This window comes from Perna viridis, chromosome 8, assembly GCF_037379345.1.
Source record: "Perna viridis isolate PV_CMFRI_1.1 ecotype Kerala chromosome 8, ASM3737934v1, whole genome shotgun sequence".
Lineage (NCBI taxonomy): Eukaryota > Metazoa > Mollusca > Bivalvia > Mytilida > Mytilidae > Perna > Perna viridis.
Genome location: NC_142452.1, coordinates 40,460,512 through 40,483,857, shown reverse-complemented (window position 1 = coordinate 40,483,857; position 23,346 = coordinate 40,460,512). Strand labels below are relative to the sequence as shown.

Sequence of the window (23,346 nt, the reverse complement as noted above, 5' to 3'; positions counted from 1 at the left end):
TGTTTTAACAAAAATTAGTGTTGCTTTCAAAATTAATGTGTTGACACTCTTTATGGTTTGATTTTTTCATTTAATTAATTTAAAATTGCGCGTGTTGTTAAAAGAAACGAATTTGATTAATAACACGTCGGCATTTACATCAACAATGATATCGGATATTTTGATATTTTGAAATTAAAAAAAAATACAGATGAATTGTAATGGTATCTGACTCTGACTATTTAATGAAATATCAAACAGACGATAGTAAGGGTATTTCAACGACTACATTCGTTTCGCTAGTGAATTTGAAATTTTATCGTATTATTGTAGAGCACATGGTTTGACGATACTCCTGATTGTGAATCAAGAAAAACAGCATGTTTATATGAACTTTGAAGTTTTTGATATAGAAAAAAAATAAAAAGAAAATTTCACTAAAACACTCGGTCCGTTCAGTATTTCAAAAATGATATACAACATACAAAAAAATATCTTCCGATATGAAACGCATAACATTACGAAGTACCGTGTAAATTGAAATACATGTTTGTACATGTACAAGTACAACATATGATGTAAATACAGAAACAATCATGGACTAAACTACTAGTATTTCCGGTTTATCATCGACTTCGGATTACTCGAACCTCGGATACCACAAACATTTTTGCATGGTTCCTTCGACTTAGACTTAACGAGGTTCGACTGTATGTCATATCTGAAATATGTTTATAAAGACTCAAACAGAAGCACGAGTAACGACCAGGTCTGCTTTTGAACAAACTCCCACCGAACTGCTCATAAAATGGTCGAATCAGGGGTAGACAAAAGCAGAAAAGAAAGACTCTTATTTAGTGAGCGTTGATTATGTTTTTATTTAAGTTCCGTGTTACTATAATTTATTTTGATAACATTTTATAGATTCACCGAAGAATATTATAGACGGTCAGTAGTCCACAAATTTCGTCATATTGTAGCAGGCAGAGATTAGCACTGAATAAAGCAGAGGTGTTACAGTTATGTAATAGTAAATATATCACCAGCGCAGGATATTGATTTTTGTGACACGTTGATGCATAACAAAACGATAGAGAAACGGTGATGGACAAACTAAACGTTAATTATTGTGTTGTTTCAGAGAAGCAAATAAAGATGATATTGGTCAAACTAAAGGTTAGCAATTGTGTGGTTTCAATGAAGCAAACAAGGATGGTACTGGTCAGACTAAAGGTTAGCAATTGTGTGGTTTCAATGAAGCAAACAAGGATGGTATTGGTCAAACTAAAGGTTAGCAATTGTGTGGTTTCAATGAAGCAAACAAGGATGGTATTGGTCAAACTAAAGGTTAGCAATTGTGTGGTTTCAATGAAGCAAACAAGATGGTACTGGTCAAACTAAAGGTTAGCAATTGTGTGGTTTCAATGAAGCAAACAAGGATGGTATTGGTCAAACTAAAGGTTAGCAATTGTGTGGTTTCAATGAAGCAAACAAGGATGGTATCGGTCAAACTAAAGGTTAGCAATTGTGTGGTTTCAATGAAGCAAACAAGGATGGTATTGGTCAAACTAAAGGTTAGCAATTGTGTGGTTTCAATGAAGCAAACAAGGATGGTACTGGTCAGACTAAAGGTAAGCAATTGTGTGGTTTCAATGAAGCAAACAAGGATGGTATCGGTCAAACTAAAGGTTAGCAATTGTGTGGTTTCAATGAAGCAAACAAGGATGGTATTGGTCAAACTAAAGGTTAGCAATTGTGTGGTTTCAATGAAGCAAACAAGGATGGTATCGGTCAAACTAAAGGTTAGCAATTGTGTGGTTTCAATGAAGCAAACAAGATGGTACTGGTCAAACTAAAGGTTAGCAATTGTGTGGTTTCAATGAAGCAAACAAGGATGGTACTGGTCAAACTAAAGATAAGCTATAGCTTGTGGTCAGGGAAGTAAATAAGAATGATGCTTGCCAAATTATATATAGGCAGTTGTGTGGTTGCAGAAGAGCAAACAAGGATGATGTTGACGAAATGAAAGGTAAGCAATTGTATTGTTTCAGAAAAGAGTTTTGAAAAACCTGAACGACAAAAAACGACGGACGCCATCTTATGATGATGGCACATCCAGAACGTGGGTTCAGGTGATCAAGAAAAAAAACCTTTAATTATCATCTAAACATTAATCAAATTTCCGGTTTACAGAATATTCATTGTTTACAGTTATAATTTTTTTTTACTAATTGATGAACGCAAGTAAATAGAAATTTCCGCTTTGAATAGAAAGTTTATTTCATGCATTATTCTTATTTCTTAAATTGGGTGGGCTTATTCATTAGTACAAAATGATTTGTATGTGTACTTATAATTGACATGTCATTGATCAAAGGTTCTATAAAAATGTTCATACAAAGTGCGATTTGTCCCATGTAAAATATTTTAATAGAACTTTAAGATATTTTCGAAAATTCAGTGCACTTCCTTATGGGTTAATCATTTTTTTTACCTATTGTCGCAAATTAATTTTACTAGTATTACCTTCATGTGTCATGTGAAAGAGTAATCAAGGGAACCAAGGTAATAGCGGTAATTAAAAGAATGTTATCCAGGGACAAAGACCAGACATGGAAAACAGACATACACAACAAAGAACATTATTTACAATTATTATTTACAATATTTGTATAGCGCCAATCTAAACTACATATACTCTAAGCGGTTTACAGCATATAAATGATATACAATACAAAGCACGTAGTAATCAACACCTAATGTTATACAAAGGAAAACGAAAATAAAAATATAATTCAGAATCGTAATTATATATCTTAGATATAAAAATTTGGTAAAACCAAAAAAGAAAAGACGAATGAAAAACTATGTAATTAGAAAATAATTAAGTATTAAAACATTACAAAATGGCAAAAGTAAAAATATCTAGAAAATACATTATATATTAATAGTTTATCATTTACATGAAATAAGAATTAAAAACAATAAAAAAATGTTACCATTTAAAAAATAAAAATCTAAAACATACCATTACTATGTAAAAAAGATGAGTTTTCAGTCTGGATTTAAAAAATCTTAATATTATCTAAAACTCGTAATTCACTGGGAAGATTGTTCCATAAAGTGGCAGCTGCCTTGTCGAACCTACGTTCACCGTACGGTTTTGTTTTTACTCTTGGCGTTTCAAGTGTCACATAGTTTTGGGAGCGTAGTGATCTTGATGGGCGGAACGGAGCTATACCATGCAGTGCTTTAAAAACGCATAAGATGAGTTTGTATTGACACCGGAATTGAACAGATAACCAGTGTAAGTCAATTAACACAGGTGTTATGTGGTCATATTTCCTGCGCCGTGATATCAATCTGGCGGCAGCATTCTGAATTCTATGAAGCTTGTTCAAGGCACTAGATTTCACGCTATATAAAAGGGAGTTGCCGTAATCCAATCTCGATGTTATGAGAGGACATGCCAGAGTTTTGCAAGCACTGTCCGTAATGTAACAACGAATTCGGCCAATGTTTCTGATTTCAAGGAAACATGACTTAGATACAGCGGAAATGTGTTGTTCCATGCTTAATGACTTGTCTAAGTGTACACCAAGGTTCTTTACACAAGTTGCATCTGACACTATCGTACCATCAAGAGCTAGTTAACACTTCTACAATTTCTTGAGTCGATGTTTCGGAGCGAAAATAATTAATTCAGTCTTATCTTGGTTAAGCTTTAGCAGATTGCTCTTCATCCATAAGCTGATATCGCCAACGCAAGCTTCAACTCGTGTGGATATTTCGGACCAGTTGTCAATTGGTTCAATTACTAAATATATCTGCGAATCATCAGTGTAACAATGATAAAGCATGTCATGTCGTCTGCAAATTTCTCCGCTGAGCTTAGATAACATACAATAAAGTCTTGGACCCAAAACAGATGCCTGCGGAACGCCAAAGTTCAATTTGATCCAGTTGGATTGGATGACTCCCACGGATACTTGTGAGTCCTTCGCTATAAATACAACTGAAACCATGAAAGAGCAGAGTTTGTTATTCCGAAGGCGTATTTGAGTTGTTCTATTAGAATTGAATGGTCTATCGTGTCAAACGCTGCGGATAAGTCAAGCATAATCATGACAGTACAGTAGTTTCTGTCGAGTGCTGTCGTAATGTCGTGATGTACACGTAATAATGCAGTCTCTGTTGAATGGCCGACACGGTAGGCAGATTGCAATTCATCGTAGAGAGAATAAGTACGTAAATGGTCTTCCAGGCGGTTGGCTACGATTTTTTCAAGAACTTTGGAAATGAAGGGCAAATTTGACACTGGACGATAGTTCTTTAGTTTCTCTGGGTGCGTTCCCGGCTTTTTAAGAAGAGGTCGAACAATTGCCTGTCTGAATTCCTGCGGAACACACGATTCTGTGATCGAGGCATTGATAATGCGTGTAATAAAAGTCAGTAATTCATCCTGCATTTGTTTTAAGAAAAACGTTGATATGGGATCTAATTCACAAGATTTAGGCGCTGATTTCATCCTTATTTCTCTGACTTCTTTGGTTGAGACAGGTGTTAAAACGTAAAGTACGTTTCCATTGAATTCAATGTCTGCAATAGGAGGGGATAAAGATTAACAGAACAGTAAACGCTGAGCATTTGTAAATCAATTTATCGATTGTCAAGCCTGTTTTTTCTCATTCGACGTTTTGAATCACGAAGGTCTGGTGTGTACCATTCACTATTATTTCTAACCGTGATGGTTTTCGAAATGGTTGGCGCACGGATATCTAAAATCGTTTTAACTCGGAATTACGAATGTTTACTAGCTTTTCCACCGACCCTTAAGACGTGTTGAAAGCAGAACGATGAATTTCAGAGTTAAATTCGGCTATATCCATATCTTTATACTTCCGATACGAAATAGTCTCTCGCTTTTTTGGTGGTTTTGAGATTTTGAGATGTTTAGATACTGCATAGTGATCACAAGTAGGCATACCTTTATTGTCGCAGATACCCGGATCCCGAATCGACGGTAGCTCTGACATCATAGGGCAATGCTCTCTTGTTATAAGCACATCTAAGGTGTGTCCATGCACGTGGGTAGCATCATTGACATGTTGTGAGAGTCTATGATTCGGTAGTATTTGTAAGAAATTCTGCTCATCGCCGTCATTGACGTAAAAATTTAGGTCGCCCGAAATGATTACTTCTTCTGATTTGACAAGTTGGTCCAGAAAGTCCAGAAAATAACACATATTCTACGACGGATGTCTTTAGAGATAAGGATGCATTCTTAAAGCTCAAATTGTGTAAATGTACCTGATGTTTAACAATGTCTAGGTTGATATTGTTATTATAAACCACCGCGACTCCGCCTCCCCCTGTCTTTGTCGAGGAACACTATGAATTTTATTAGTATTTGGGACGAGCTCAGAAAGTATAGTCTTGTCAATGCTTGTCCTGAGACATGTTTCAGTTAATGCCAAAATATCTATGTTGTTATCCAAAATAAAATCGTTTATTGACAGAGTTTTGTTTTTCACTGATCTGACATTAAGTAATGTCGGCGATAAATGTAAAGTAACCATGCTCACAGTTTTAGTAGAGTCTGAATTGCTCTTTGCTTTTTTAACTTTGTATGTATTATTGTGGTTATTTTATGTCTGGTCATTGTCCTTAGAACACATGTAATCCGGTACCAAAAATAACATCATCATAGAGAATTTCCATTTTATGTTAGATTATAATTAAGGAATATTACAAAAAAAATATTTAGATATGTAAATAAGTCAAATAAAACTCGATATGGACTCCGGAGAGGACAACAGACTTTGTTTAGTGCCTACCTAATTGATTAACTTGTAGGCCTACATTTGTTTAGACAACACGTTTTAATTATTCATTCAAATCTGCTTGCTTTTAAGAGATAATCAACATTGAAAATCCAGCAGATTTTGTGTCTGAGTGTCATTTACCGTTATCTCCGTTAATTCTGAAATCTACAGAGCAATCTATATAATTTTTATCTCCTGAAAACAGGTTTTATATGAAAAACTGAATGTTAATTTCTGTTTACTTGGCTATACAACCAAACTATCGAAAATACATATATGTAGGTTTTTTATCTATAAATCACCTTTTGCATGATTCTTAGCTGGAGTGCTACTTAAAGTATTTTTGATATATGATAAGTACTACATTTATTAGGATAGTAAATCATAATGCTTTTATACATAACCACACGAAATATTAGAAATTATTTATGACATTAAAATCTGCAGTTGTAGTTTGATGTTTTCGTGCAACCGATATATAACATGTTCATTTGAAAGAAATGATATTTCAAGTTGGTTTTTTTGCGAAATATAATATTTGGTCAGAAATAAAAGGCTGCTGAAAATTATTTCTGACATCACAACCGCATTTGTACCTTTGATCCTTTCATGTAACCAATATGTAACATTTCCTTTTGAAAGAAATAATATTTAAGTTGTGTTCTGCGAAGTATATTATTTGGTCGGATATTATGCCTACTAAATACAGGTTAAGGTAGATAGATCATACCTATTACACTGAGCATTTTTTCTGTCATCTAAAAAATCCATATCGACATAATAATTTTCTACGAACTGGTTATGTTTAAAATGATGTAAAACAGTATGTTTAAATTATTTCAAAGTTTTGACCTCAAAAATTGTATGGTAAAAATACAAACATTACTTGTATAAAGCCTCTTTTAATGATAAATAATTAGGGGGAATGTTCTATAGAATTATAATGGGAATTTTAGGAGTTTCGTTATATAACAAGAAGTAAAGTTCGTGGTTCCCAATTTTCGTTGTGAAATATGACAGAATGTCAGTTAAGTTAATGTAAAGTTAGAAAAAGAATTATGTACCAGTAAATTGTTTTGTTAGTTTGCGAAATAGTGACAGTCCATTTAGAAATCCATATAAAAATTACCTTTATTAAGGCTCAATCATACGAAATCAAGATCTCTTTTTTACATTAAAGTATGTTCATTCAATGTAATAATTCAGACAAACTGGGGAAATTGATTTTTTAGAAATATTATGTATGATTTACCTTAAATTTATCATAGAAAATCGTGTTCTTGTTTATTTTATGTGATACAAACGATCCCTCTTACATGTAGTAATTTTTTTTAATATCTGCTTTCTTTTATCATACCTATTATGCCTTTACTTAACACTTTTTGAATGCAAGCTACAATTCCCTTTGTGATATGTTTTGTTTTTTTGTTTTTGTTTGTTTTTGTTTGTTTTTTTTTTTTTTTTTTTTTTTTTTTTTTTCGTTTTTTTTACAGCAATACACGCAATTAATTCTCTGATATTAAGAAGTATTGAATCAATTGAGAACGCAAGTCATGTGTACCAGGTGCTAGAGAATATTGAAACACGATAACAAAGGACAATGCAAGCCTACAAATTTAATGAACCTTTTTGTGTAAGAATCAAGCAATTGGTTGCACATCATATTTCTCAAGTTGATCTTCTTTTTTCACAAATATATTCAGTAATCTATAAAAAAAAAAAAATCTGGAAAGCTATTAATTCTGCATTTCAACTACATTTGACCTATCAATATCTTGAAAGGGCAAATTTTACAAAAACTTTAATGGTTATTTCTGGAGGTTATCGGGTATAAATACTTGGTAAATGCAATTAAATCTCCGTGTTCCACTTATACCTTATCCCTTATACATATTTTGCTGGATTCTTAGACGGAAAAGTACTTAAGTATATTTTTAAAGGTTGTGATTAATAACTATCAAAGGTATATGAGGTAACCAACTTATGGGCAGTTTATACTTCAAGATGTTAGTTTCTGTTACAGCAGATAGATGTAAACATATACATGTACACAAATGCCTTACTTATTCACGTATCCTTACAACAGGTATGGAAATTTTGCAGAAAGAAGAGCAACACTGTTTGATGGATGTTTTTTTTTTAAATTTCCATTTTTCTAGTGAAAAAAGTGTGAATGCCAACTTTTACATCATTTTGATTTATTATTTGTTTCATAATTTAGCATAAATTTGGGCTGTGAGGTATGAACACACACCATTTTGCTTTGCAAAAGATACGAAACTTGTGAAGTTCTTTACTTCGTAGAACAGGTTAATTTCATGTCAGATTGAAATCGGACTCTCAGTGCTTCTAAGGTAAAAGGTTGAATACGTATTTATTGCCGTATTAGAGAACTTCGGCTTTTAGAAATGACGTGTGATTTATATTTACATCTATTAAAATCCCTTCATATATCTTGCGTCGTCTTTAAAATGCTTGTTCAGTATTGACTTATTTTGTTACAAATCTTCTTTTAGTATCAGTTGTTTGAAGAATGGTCTTTGTCCCTGGATTACATTCTTTTGATTACCGCTATAACCTTGGTTCACTTGATTACTCTTTGAGTGCCGCTATAATCTTGGTTCACTTGATTACTATTTGATTACCGCTATAACCTTGGTTCACTTGATTACTCTTTGATTACCGCTATAACCTTGGTTCACTTGCTTATTCTTTGATTACCGCTATAACCTTGGTTCACTTGATTACTCTTCTAAAAACAAAATATGCTTATTTTACTGATATGAAGGTACATGTAGTTCTAGCTCATTTCTATAACACACACTCGCAAAGTAATGGTTTATAATGATAGAGTTATTCATCATTCCCCCGTATTTCCGTTACACAACTTCTTCTGCATCACTTTGAATTAAATGTAAAGAATTTTTCAACTTAGATAAGCTGAGGGCGCTTCTTGCGCACCTGGCCTCATGCGATTGTTGACTTTATTTTGAGTCCATTTAATAAATCTATCGAAGGTTCGTGCTGACGAAGGGTAGTCAACAAATCTGCATTATTTCGGCTTCTGCCCTGATATTTCTATTTGTTATACGGACTTTCCTTTTAGACTATTCCTTTTGATTACTGCCTAGATTTTATCACTTCGGTAATTTTGTCATTACCCTTCATTTGCGTTATGTAGACACTTTTTACCGTTCATATGAAAATAATATCCAGTACTGAGAATATGATTTTATATTGTACCTGCTACTTTTTAAGTATCGCATTTCAAATTTATTCGACGTTATTGAGTATTTTTAACATAATGGTGTGCTAAATAAGACGAGATCACTTTACATTCATCAAAAAAAATAACAAAATATTTAGCTATCTTTTTGTCCTCCCAAATTTCGTACAATATAAGCCTTTTTAAAAAAAAAACTTGGTTCGTAAAAGAAAATCCTTCTCTTTAAATATGAAGAAAAATATATTTCATGTAATTTTAAAGACCGAACATGTATATATGGATAGAAAGCAGCATTTCAGTTTCTCGGCAATTGAAACAAGTCTCACAAATATAAATATTAACATTCAATCAAAATAAAGATAATAATAAATTGCAAAACGATTCCACTTTGACGAAGTCGACAGACGAACGGGTGTTCAGACAAATTATGGTTATAATCAGAAAACTCGCAATCAAACCGGAAGCACCAGCAGCGACACATAGATAAAATGAAATTTCTTCTTTTCTTTTTTTCGTTGCATATAATGCATATAATGCCTAAAGTCGTCACGATGAACCCAACTGCAATGTGGCTTAGAGTAATTTGGGCAACACATTGACCTTGTAAAAACCGTAAACTGGTGGAAATAAAGCTTATCTTTTGCATAAACGTCCATTAATATGTCTCACAATTATGGTATTTTTCTTACTTTAAAAACGAATAGTTTAACTACAAAATGTATGCATGTGCGAGGTTTGTTTTTAACTTTTTCCTTTTTTTTTTTGCTAAGTAAACATTCTAGAGAATGTTAGGGATACAAGATTTTTTGGCAGAGTCATTTGTCCTTGCAATTTCGGTACATTTCAATGAAATTATAATTCAATTTAACAAAGTAATATTGACAATCTTGTCACTTTTCCATAAATCTGATAAAGAAAGTAATTAAGTTAAATACAAAAAAATACCAGTATTATATATTGTAAATTTCGATATGCTCTAAACGTGTTTCAAGGAGTAACTTCTCATCAGAATCAAAATGATGGGTATTTTTATACCATATTTCACCCACTGCCTGATTCTTAGAAAAACTGGCACTAAAGTTGTCCAATAAGTAGTCGCATATAGAATTTCCTTTTAATTGCTAATTAAAGTAAATAGATTTTTTTTAGAACTGGAAATGTTTTATGCGATTCGTTACGAAAAATATCTTTTGTATAAACAGGTTTATTACACGCATCGGAATAGGTTATGTTATAAACATCCACTTTAGAAATGTATACGGAAAATCTAAAACTGGTAAATATTTACTTGCCTTCGAGTATGGAGATTGCTAAAAGAGTTCCGCCGAAAGCCATACCTGGTAGTATCAACCACGCCACAGAAAAGATTTCGCTGCTGCCATAATGACCAATATCCTGCATATTTTAATAGTTTCTGAAATAATTATTGATTGATTGATTAATGGGGTTTAACGCCTGAGCAGCAATATTTCAGCTATATTCAGACGATCTGAAATAAATAAGAAATTAAGTTATGAACTGAGTTTGCACACAACGTATGGTGATTGTAAATTGGAAGGCTGTTGGTATTTAAGTCTACGCAAATCTGATTGATCAATTAAAATTGAGTTCGTATTTTGCACAAACCATAAACAAGGGAGGTTTGATTTTTATTAACTCCGATCACTGACTTGCCGAAAATATCGTTTTCCCGGATTTCGTCAACTTCGTTTTCTATGTTTAGCTTTCTTTGTGTCAATAAATGACAGTTTTCGCTCTATGCATTTCCATGACATAATTTAACAATTTGTATCAATATTGTAACCTAAATATAAGTACCCTACCCTGGTTAACATAACCTGTTTCTGTCGGTGATAGATTCTAACTGTAATGATATTAAGCTGGCAATAAACCTCACTACTTTTTAACATTTCACATTCCAAGAGACCTATTTTCAAATGGCTATAATCGTGTTCAAACGAAACCCACCAATCCTTCAGCAGACTTGCACTAATAAACACAGAACACAAAAAATGAAAAGACAGTACTAAATAGTTATTTTATTATGAAACTATTTTACTAAAACGCTTAGGAACAAGTATAGAAAGTACAAATAGTGACTTTAAGAAATTTCCCACTGGTGTAAAAATAAAACATATATCATTCTGCCTTAGTGTTAAAATCTTTTATCCATAGATTTTTCAAATGTTCTGGTTGTCTTCATAAATCAGGTGCAATTTGATGTTTAATTTTACTTAACAAATTGACAAACTGTAGTTTGCATTTATTTGTAATTTGTAAAGGACACTCGCTTTGCCCATTACTACATAAAACAGAAAACTATCACAGGAGAAATAATGGAGTAAATTTAAAATATCTACCTTTATTTGAGTGAATTTTTATGTCATATTTATCAAGTTTACATGTAAAAATGAAAAATGAAAAATTCGGTATGGCTGCTGTGTACAATTGTATGAATTTCGCCTGGTCTTCCTTTTGTTTTCAAACACACCCTGAAGTTTTGATTTTGAATGAAAGTCTATATAGTTATAAATAGCCGTTAGCCACTCAACAATTATACAAACCGTAAGAAGCGTAACAGATTCCAACAAAATTGAATTCGGTAAAATTATAGGATCTCTTTCACATTGTATTATCGAAATTTATGATACAGGAAACATTCGACAATTTTGTAAGTACTTATCCTGACGTATTACTAAACATGTCGATGTAAAGCCAGTGTGGAAATCATATTAGGCCTTTTAAAAGTGGAAGGGGCGATAAAAAGTCTTATCGTCTTAAAAATTTTAAAAATTAATCATAAATTTTTGAATGATTTAATTGTAACTTTGGAGACTTGAATCCAAAACAAATGAGAAAATTTTACAAATATTAAGGTATTCTGTCAAATTTCGTACTTTTTGGTCACTTTCTGGTCACATTCCTGGCACGGAAATGGTGTCCAAAACCCAGAAAGAACTTTATATTTATTGAAAACATCATATGTGAAAATATAAAGTTGTTTCTTTGGTGTGGAAATAGTTTTCTGGATTTAGGTATGTTCGAAAAAAACAATAAAATGCACGATTGTCAGCAGTTTTTTTTCTAAAATGACGTAAAATTGTGACGCAATAATTCTTTATTATAAAATATCATTTCTTTGACAAAAACCCTTTTATAATTTTTAAAAAAGTTGTAGTTTTGCTATAATTATTTAAAAGGTAATATAAATCATACTAAAAAAGCTAGTTGGTTCTTCACGATACTTAATATCCTCTGTTCACGATCAAGATTTAATACCTGACGTACATTATCGATGTGTTCACAGTCATTTATCTTGCTTGACAATGTGTTAGGGGTGTATACGGTAGAAACAAAATAAGTGAGTATTGTGTTTATTCAAAGGGTGTTTTTGATGTACGGAGGGATTTTCTTACTTATTAATATAAATTGAATGTAATTATTGCATCCATCAGTGAATTGTCAATTTATATTTGTTTGTTATCTATTTGAAATATATCTGAGGCCAATTGATTTCAAGGTCTCTAAACATTTGAATTACATGTATACGAAAATCTTAATTGATCTATTTTCAGAAGTGTATTTATAAACCTTTTTTAGGTCTAATATATGAATAAAGATGTACAAGAGTAATCAAGGGAACCAAGGTTATAGCGGTAATCAAAGAGTAATCAAGGGAACGAAGGTTATAGCCGTAATCAAAAAGTAATCAAGGGAACCAAGGTTATAACGGTAATTAAAGAGTAATCAAGGGAACCAAAGTTATAGCGGTAATCAAAAAGTAATCAAGGGAACCAAGGTTACAGCGGTAATCAAAGAGTAATCAAGGGAACCAAGGTTATAGCGGTAATCAAAAGAATGTAATCCTGGGACAAAGACCAGACATGGAAAACAGACATACACAAAAAACATAAAGTAACTAAAATCATACATACAAAGTAACAAAAGCAAATGAGCAACTCGGACTCCACTAAAAACTTGGAGCATGGACCAGGTGCAGCGGTAGGGTAATCGTCCTCTGCTTTTCTAGAAACACCCGCCGAGTTGCTCATAAAAAGCCAAGTCCGGGGTAGACAAACGAAGAAAGGAAAAAAACTATGACCCGTTGAATAAATCAGTTTTCATGGCGCAGATGGATACACCATAACGATCAACGAGTTCATGATGACGACCATAAAACTTCTGTAGTGATGACTTCAATCTTGTAGCAACACAACCTTGTTTCAGAGGCCTATTTGTTAGAGTTCTAGCGCGATACAAAAAGTCTGCGTAGTTTCGGCAAGCTCTGGTATGACGTACGAGTTGTGATATGAACACTCCATACGCAGGTGCCGAAGGGATGTTGCCAAGTATGTATTTATTTAATGATAATCTGATTTACTGTGAATCTAGTAGTAAACAGTATCTTCAAGCAATTTTAATTACCGACATATTGCAAATACATCAACACATTAACCTCACATCTCATCTGACATCAAATTGCTTACAATAGATTTCGATGACTACGAAAATTAACTTGAACAAATAAAAATAAAAATAACGGGAATAAGTATTTTTTAAATGTTAAGGAGACAACAACCCTACCGGAATAAAACCGTCATTGGTCATCCGTATACCACAGGGCAGGCTGCCGCTGGCCCCAAAACATCATTATACACTGGTACAGCGAAAGAATTCCCCCTATATGCTCAACATAAAAGATAAACTAAAGGACATCGAAGCAAGACAGACAGAGGACAGAAATTCCTGATTTGGGACAGGCGCAAAAATGCACCGGGGTTAAAATAATTTGTTGTGAACACAACCCTCCCCCTTCAAAGTCTTGCCACTGTGTACAAAATTATTACAAAATAAAACACACCTAAAAATCAGTCATTTTGAGTTGCAGTCTTACAACAAAAATAAAGAAACTGAATATAAAGTACACAAATATGTGCAAACTAAGTACTACTAGCAGTTAACTGACATAACAGCTCCAGACTAGTATAAAAATACGTATGTAAAATAAATCGAAATTCTTCCCGCGCAGGGATAAAAATCACGTTACATACGTCATGGACTAAGGACACAACCATGTCATTTTAAAACATAGTGTTTTAATTTATATGTAAAGACCCTTTGAGTGAATAAATTTTAATACCAAAAAATGCTATCCTTAACGATTCGACAACAATATCATAATTATATCCCTTACGAATGAGGCTATTTAACGATTATCATTAATTGCTAGGATGGAAGCCTCGCGTATCATGTTTTTGAAATTAAACATTTGGTTTCTGACTATGTTGCCAACAGCTCAATGTTCATTTTAAGTCTAAGCGTGTGTAGCGATATTAATAATACTTATTTTTTTCAGGAACTTTAACCGATGCATATCTGTTTTTATTCCATACCTATACATGCTACGTGGGATTCCCATATCGTAGTACTCAACTGCATCTGTTATAAAATTTAACAGAACAAAACACCGCAATCGTATAATTTATTAAACCAAAATGCATTGACAGTGTATTAATTAATGAAATACGGTCACTGACAGTAACAAATGAATGATATAACACTTTGGCTTCGCCTACTTTGCTACCCTTGAATGAACTACATGTGGGGAGAAATTTAACAAACGCGTCGTATTAAAATTCACCTCGATCAAAATAAATAACTGAATAGCCGTAAAGACAATAACAGTATATCGACTTTAATAAAAACGATCGATAAACGAATTCGGCACGAATCGGAAAACAAAACTCGACTGAGCCTCACTCATTACCCAAATCGACGCATCATTCGTATGCAGGTTTATTTAAAGTCAATACACTGTTATCGTTTATGTCTTTAACAAGACGTACGCATCAAACTTTTTGGTAATCTCTGCTATTCCCTTTTGTTTGAAATATTTTACGTATTTGTACAAGTTGATCTAAAATAAGTCATAAATTCAATATGGAAAAAAAAATATAAAATGATATTAACTCAACAATACATGTGTACATTTTAGGATGCATATGCAAAAGGTTATGTAAGTCTCGTCATGTGACTTCGTAGTTTCACGAGAATGGGTCCTGAGCTACCATTCAAAAACTTCGTGAATTTTTATTTACAGAGCGTTTAGTTCAGTATTTAAAGCATAACATCTTTTTGTGAAACAGTACCAATAAAAAGGACACGTAAATATTTCCACATAATGAAGTGTTAAGAAAAAGCATAAAATAGAAGATTTTGCAATGTAATACTGCGCTTTAATATCCCGGAAGTAAGCAGTTAAATGCAAATCGGTCTGTAGGAGATAGTGGGTATTTCAGGCAAGACATAGCGTGCAATTTCTTTACATAAGACAAATTGTATCTTGTATCAAGTTCAAGTTTCCCGTTTAAACATTTATGCATCGTTTTTCGTGTTTGAAAGGTACAAATGGCCACCGACAACGAACTTGGAAGGCGGTAGTCATTTTCGTTTTGATATCAATTTTTTGGTTGCTGAGAAACAATGAAAGTTGTCAATTTTAGCACATCGGGAAAAAATAAGTTGTGTCATTCACATTAAGCTTTTTTCAGTCGTAAAATATATCCAATGCAGTATGGCACACACAATACTCGACCGGTTTTGTGGGTTCTACTTGTAAAATAACAAAAAAGTAATCTATAATGCGTTAACGGTTTTCTCTCAATAATATAATTGTTGTTTCCGAATGTAAAGTTGCTTACGTCAGAGGACGTCAAAATTACGAAGGGTAGATTCAAAAATCAATGTGCCATTAAATTAGCGGCTCCGAATTTAAGGAAAACATCGATAAAAATATTTTGTCGTTACGGTGTATCCGTCTGCGCTACGAAAAGTGATCTTTCTTCTTTCCACTACCCCGGACTTGACTTTTTATGAACAGCGGATGTTTCTAGATAAGCACAGGACGCTTACCCTACCGGTGCATCTGGTCCATGCTCCAAGTTTTTAGTGGAGTCCGAGTTTCTCATTTGCTTTTGTTACTTTGTATGTATGATTTTAGTTACTTTATGTTCTTTGTTATGTATGTCTGTTTTCCATGTATAGTCTTTGTCCTTGAATCACATTCCTTTCGATTATATATGCCAAAATCTAAAATTGATGTCGGAACAACCTTTTTGTCTTATTTATTGTAAAAAATATGACGCTCTTTAATTATGCTTTGACCTAAACTATAAGCAAGAAGTTCCTATCTGAAAACTAAGATTCATAAAAGTTTCTAAACTGTTAAGTACAGACTCATTAAAAATAAGAAAAGTGATAGGTCTAATGTTATCCACCTTCTTGAGATCAGTGATATGTTTGTATCATATTTAATTTCAAGGACTATCAAGCTATTATTTGAACAAAATGAAATCAGTCCAAGTTACTTTGTTGATTACATGAGATTGATGTAAAATGCTGGATACAAACATTCCGATGATTTGTTGCGTCCCATATCCCATTTCTACCGCCTTAAATGATGTCATGTTGTGCAAAAAATTAAAATGAGGAACGACTATAAGCTATCTAGCTCAAGCTGTAAAAATTATCTGGTAATTTTCAATTTTACATTTTCTTCATGTAACGGCTCATACGTTATGCGAGATCTGGCCGAAACATCGCTGACTTTATGTATTTTGTTATACACTTTTGAAACAGGGATGTTGCAACGATGTTAACAATGGTGACAGGACCAGATGGTTTTACCGGCAATTTTTTTGTTCTCCCTTAAACGACGATGATGTAAAAGGTGTCTTGACTATCGAAGACATCAAAAGCACCAGATATGCCACTGAGTTCTATGTGCAGACTTTTTTTTTCGGTGCTTTGAGTTTTTTTTTCATTGCTTATTAAAGGAAACACATAAAAACAAAACAACAAAAACAAAACAAAACAAAAATTAACATACGAAGATAAAGCCATTAATGGAACCAAGATTCTATCGAAAATCAATAGAATGTAATTCAGTGACAAAGACCCGACAACGAACAAATGATATAATTTATTGTAAATGAAGAATGTCCCAAGTGCTTACAGTTGGACCCCTGTATTGTAATCCACAAATTGAGCATTTAAGTTTCAATCAGAAACATATGGAAGGGCTTTGTTGTTAGATTGAAATGTTGCAATAGATTAGTCATATAATAAAAGAGAAATCGAGGGAACTAAGATTCTAGCGGAAATCAAAAGAATGAAATCAACGGACAAAGATCTGACATGGAAAAACAGACAAAAACAACAAAAAAAACATAGAATAACCAAAAAAATACATACGAGGTAACAAAAATGAGCAACTGGAACTCTACTAAAAGGACTGGGAGCATGGACCAGGTGCATCGTTAGGGTAAGCGTCCTCTGCTATTCTAGAAACACCCACTGAGTTGCCCATAAAAAATCAAGTCCATGGTAGACGAAAGATGAATTGAAAACTATGACACGTTGAACAAATCAGAATGTTTTAGTAGTGCAGATGGATACATCAGAAGGATCCACGAGTCCATGATGACAATAGTACAACTTCCGTAGTGATGACTTTAACCTTGTAGCAATACAACCCTGTTCCAGAAGCCTAATTGTAAGAAGTAGATATGAAAACTCTATACGCAAGTGCTCACGGGATGTTTCCACAGATGAAAGGAATGTTGACAATATGGAATGAAAAGTCATCGTGTTTGTCGTACAGTTTGTTCTATAGTTTTCCTTTACCATCGATCTCTAGGTGTAGGTCAAGATATGAGGCTGATTTCGCAGTGTCATCAATTATTAACAATTATTAGCTTTAGATTTTAGTTAATATAATTTATCGACCTTCGAGATCTATAATCACATCGGCTGATGGCCTCGGTCATTTTTAGAACTTTTAGACATTAGATTTTGGAAATAAAACAGGTGCACATGTAGGGTAAGCGTCCATTGCTCTTCTAGAAACACCCTCCGAGTTGGTCATAAAAAGTCAAGTCCGGGGTAGACGAAAGAGGAGAAGACAACTATGACACGTAGACCAAATCAGTTTTCATGGCGCTGATGGATACACCGTAACGATCCGTAAGGATTCATGATGACGACCATAAAAGTTTTGTAGTGATGACTTCAATCTTGTAGCAACATAACCCTGCTGAAGAAGCCTATTTGTTAGAATTCTAGCGCGATACAAAAGTCTGCGTAGTTTCGGCAAGCTCTGGCATAACGTATGAGTTGTGATATAACACTCCAAACGCATGTGCTGAAGGGATGTTGCCACAGATGAAAGGAAAGTTGACAATTCTAAATGAAAAGTCATTACGTTTGTTGTAACATTTGGTCAATAGTTTTCCTTTACTATCGATTTCTAAGTGTAGGTCAAGATATGAGGCTGACAAACAAATGGGTTATCTACTATGTCAAGGTCATGAAACTATTAAAAATCGAAGGCGAAATCCTACATTTGGCCGAGCCACAGAACATATTTGGGGATCAGATAATAGTGTGTTACATAGATATACAATAACAGAAACTGACGATAAGTGCACATAGCGCCATGAGTAGCTGACCGAGTAATGAAATAGTACCTCTGAGAATTGCGACTCTACATAACAGAATACGTCACTGATGACCCGGGATGATATTTAAGAAAAACTTGTGGAACGGAAATATTATCCCTGCTGCTAGGGTATTCCCGTCATGTGCCCTCCACATCGCACTTCCTCCCTTTTTTGTTTTCCTGCATCGTTTAGTGCTGACGACTGAATTAAATTGAAAATATTAAGGTTTTGTTGCGCCCTAAATGTGTTTTATAAATCTTTATAAACGAGTAATGAAGCGCTACCTCACCTTATATCAAAGTAGCTCATTCTTCTTTGTATGTGCGTATACGCGCATTGACTCTTAATAGTAGTAATTTAATTTGATACAAGCTGTAATCTGATTGGTTAAAATAATTTTGTTATATCTCGGTGGATAACAAAATATTGACGCGCCTATTCAGTTAAATTTCGACCTACTTTTCTCATGTTTGAAGATAAAACTGTTTTAAAATTAATTTATAAGAATTGACGATTATAAAAATTTCGTCTATTGAAAAATAAATTTATAAGAAATGGCTATGATAACAATTTTGTCTATTGAAAAATAATATAAATTTTTCATGCGCATATTTTGTTTATTGCATATTCTTAAGTAAAGATGTTCTATCTGTAATCTAATGGACGTGTGTATCATTATTAATCATTTTATTTGAAACATTTTTTTTTTTTTGTCAATTTACAGCTCTTTTTCCAATTGAATAACAGTCGCCATGAAGTAATCAATGGTAGCCTTGACATTTGCGTTCAAAACATATGTAATGTCGTCTGTGCAACATTCATTAAACCACCCATGACAAACTGAACAAAATATACACTGATAACTACGAATTTTAACGTGATATATATATTTTCTTTTAGTAAAAAAAATATAATTTATTCAACTACAATTCACGAATTGTCAAACGGCTCTACTTTGCACGATTCCACAGACGGACGGGTGTTTAAACAAAATGTCGTAATTATCAACAAACAGGCAATTATACCGGATACACCAGCAGCGACACCGAGGTGAAACGATATTTCTTCTTCTTTACCCTCGTTATATATAAGGGCCAAGGTCGAGACGATAAAACTAACTGAAAAAGAGAGATAAAATTTGAAAGAAAACAAATATTGTAAATTTGTTTTTATTAGGTGTGTACTTAAGTTAGTTCTTTGCTCCATAAACATTCTCAAGTCCAAGAACACTCGAAAAATGGCATGTAACAAATCATATTTTTTTATTTAGTTTTGCGGTGCTTTTTTGGGAGGAGTGTTTGTGTCGATATATTTGTCACACTTATGTTTTATTTTGGTTTTTCTACATTCATTAATACAATTACCTGTGAGTATAGAGGTTGCTATAACGGTACCACCAAGGGCCGTCATACTTTTTCCATTACGAATCTCCTTCCATGCCAGGGACAGGAAAATTTGCAGAAATGACGTGACTGTTGCCAAAATGACCAATATTCTACATATCCTAATAGTCCCTACCAACAAGCAAAAACCAATTTCAAACTGAGTGGAAAAAGAACTCGAGGTTTTCCGAAGTATAAAATTATGCATGCCTAACTGACAAATTAAAACTGTGATTGTTACAAATACAAATAACATATACATAATTCTTCGAAGCGTTCCAATATTAATTATGACATTCTGCTTTTGTATTCTTGCAATGTTTCATGACGTAAGTGTTTCTAACTAAAAAGGCGACCATTCAATATTGAGGGGACAGGGGGATTTATTCGGATCAAAATATTTATTTTCTCCATGTAAAAATATTTAAAATAGTTTTCTTTAAATAAATCGAATCTAACTATTTGTTACATTATGTTCGGATCAGAGTGATTTGAAAGTATTATTTTTTCCCTTGTTCAACATGTCATAGTTTTCCTTTCCTCTTTCGTCTACCCCGGCCTTGACTTTTTATGAGCAACTCGGTGGGTGTTTCTAGAAAAGCAGAGGACGCTCACACTTACGGTGCACCTGCTCCATGCTTCCAGTTTTTAGTGGAGTCCGAGTTGCTCATTTGCTTTTGTTACTTTGTATGTATCATTTTAGTTACTTTATATTCTTTGTTGTGTATGACCGTTTTCCATGTCTGGTCTTACATTCTTTTGATTACCGCTATAATCTTGGTTTACTTGACTACTCTTTCTAGATCATAATATTTATTTTTAAAAAGTTCCGAGTCAAAACTTATTTACAAATTCTTCAAAACCCCTCAAAATAATAAAGTTGCCCCTTATGTGCATAATAATTGGTAGGATAAGAACGAAAACGCCTTTAGCTTCTATATTGGAAGGGTAAAAGAGCTACAGTCTGATTTAATGAGTACATATTTGAGACTAATCATTACTATATCCGAAACATCTTGATTTATCATCATTATTTAATCTTAAAAGCCCCTCAGGGAGGAAGTGCACGATGAGAAGGACAAAACAGTGTAAAGAAAATAATCTATTGGTTTATGGTAACACAACAAACAACATTCAAATGCCATTCTTCAAGAATTTGAAAGTAATTTGTAATTTTTTCCCCGACAAAAAACAAACGGTTAAAATATTAATTTTAAAATACATCGGTTCACAATTTCTTACCCATGGTAAACGAATAATTGAAATCAGATATAATTCCGGAATGTATCGTTATTACATACAGGCTTACCAGGGTTTACAAATCCAGTTTCTGTTGGATTAACAATATTGTCGTGTCGCCATTCATTAGGTATTCTCATTGTGTCGTGAGCAAACACTTCAGTCCCCCAAAGACCTAGGTTGAAACGACGATCATAAAAAGAGATTTTACTATACACAAACGAAACCCACAAATCCTTTATGATACTTGTGTAAATAAACGCAGCACACAAAACTGAAAAAGCAGTACTAGATAAAATCAAAAGGTGAATCGTTTGTCGCTTCGCCATGACGAAAATCAAAATCAACGAATTAATTAAATGCACATGCGCCAACTGTGTATCGTACGAATATAAACCGGCTTATTAATTCAAGGGATGGAGCACTTGAGAAATACCTCTAAATTTCCAATAATTGAAATATACAGATTGCGTCTTTTCTATAAATATACAACGCTGACATCAGACATTTAAAAAAATAATCGTATTATTTTTTTACAATGTAGATGTGATTTATTTCATGCTTATTTTCAATTAACAAATGCATCCATTGTAATTCACTATGGAATTTTATTAAAATGTGCAGATATATAATAGTCGATCGCGATGTTTCAAAACTTTCACACATTTTCGTTGCTCAGTATACTCGATTATGCCTCCGTGTGAATAACTGCAGTGATGTACGGTACATCACAAATAGCTAAGATTAATTAACGGGATCTTAGTCTGCTGTTCATACCTTGTCAATACTTTCGGGTCCAAGACAACCTGACAGCTGACCTGTAAATAACTTTGCGGGGGTGGGGTATGTAATAAATCATGTGCTAATATAAGATCTGCGGGGGGATTACTCTGTAAGTTCTAAAAAAGAATATAATTAGCAATAGAATCACCAAAATCATTCAAACACTTCAGAAGGAGTAGTTTTTTTCCGACGCAGTCTGTATAGCTTCACTTTTTGCCCTTTGGTCTTAAAGACGTTCTTCTATGGAAAAGCGAGTCACCTGGTCGCAATTCTTTTTCCCGATTGACCAAGTTCTGACAACTTAGTGGCGTTCGAAAAAAAAAACTGTATCGAAAATTGAATAGCCTTCCATGTGTTCTTTTTTTAAATGAAATGTAGGAAATTATAATTAAAAAGAACAAAATTTTACCGCGACGGCTATCTTTTTTTAAGACAGTACTTGTTTTCAATGTGTACGAACAAAGGTACTCACAAACGGACAGATGGAATGATTCCTATACATTTAAACCCTTTAGTTTTTGTTTCCGGCGTATGAAAAGAAAAATAGAAGAGAATCATGAGGACATACTTCTTCAGGTGAGGGGTTTGATTACACTGAAAGAGCAGAATATTTGGATCAGTATTCAGTCTCATTCAGTCAATTATTCAGTAAGAAAAATACATTTTTTCTGAAATGACAATGACGTACATATCAGCACTGTTGAATTTGACACCTTATAAAAGCTACTACTTGAGCAACAGACTCTGGGGCCGTTTGAAAGAAATAAAAACTGTTATTAGAATCGAGTTTCTGCGATACTCTGAAATATACGTATAGTGACTAACCATTCAGAACGAAAGGTCGTTAACGCATCAATCTGCAAGAAATGAAAGAGCACTACCATTCGGTATTTTTTTCTAAAAGGACCCTTGCCAACTCTCCTTTGAATTCGTATTTATTTTGTAAATGGTCTAGTAAAACTTTTCCCGTTTTAATAGTCTTATGTACATATATATATATATATATATATATATATATATATATATATATATATATATATATATATATATATATATATATATATATATTTTCAAAAAAAATTACCGAAACAACAGGTAAAAATAATCAGAGTATAATTTGTTTTATTACTTTCAATACTGAGGTCATATAAAAAAGAGGTTTTCTTCATTAACCAAACTTTAAAGCTGCATTAGCTGTCAAATTCGTAATTTTTTTTCTGTTGAAATATACCTTAGCTTCGAATTATTTCAACTAGTTTGTACTTTTCCTGTATAATTCATTTGATATCCACACAATAAATGCATTAAATACATGAAATAGGTGTCTATATATTTATTGTCTTGCAAGACAAAAATTCGACCTAGATAAGGTTGTATGCATGTGACCTCTGGTGACTTTTATACTCGCATGT

At 33.2% G+C, this 23,346-nt stretch overlaps 1 protein-coding gene across 1 annotated transcript; it reads right to left on the bottom strand.

Annotated features, from left to right (window-relative positions):
- Positions 1–19,229: 19,229 nt before the first annotated feature.
- LOC148610492 (uncharacterized) lies at positions 19,230–21,527 on the bottom strand. The gene is made up of 3 exons (XM_088541768.1): positions 21,222–21,527; positions 19,895–20,044; positions 19,230–19,648 (listed from the first exon to the last, which is right to left on the bottom strand). Exons 1-3 carry the CDS (start codon positions 21,478–21,480, stop codon positions 19,461–19,463), a joined length of 597 nt encoding a protein of 198 aa, XP_088397894.1. The 5' UTR covers positions 21,481–21,527; the 3' UTR covers positions 19,230–19,460.
- Between the last annotated feature and the right edge of the window lie 1,819 nt (positions 21,528–23,346).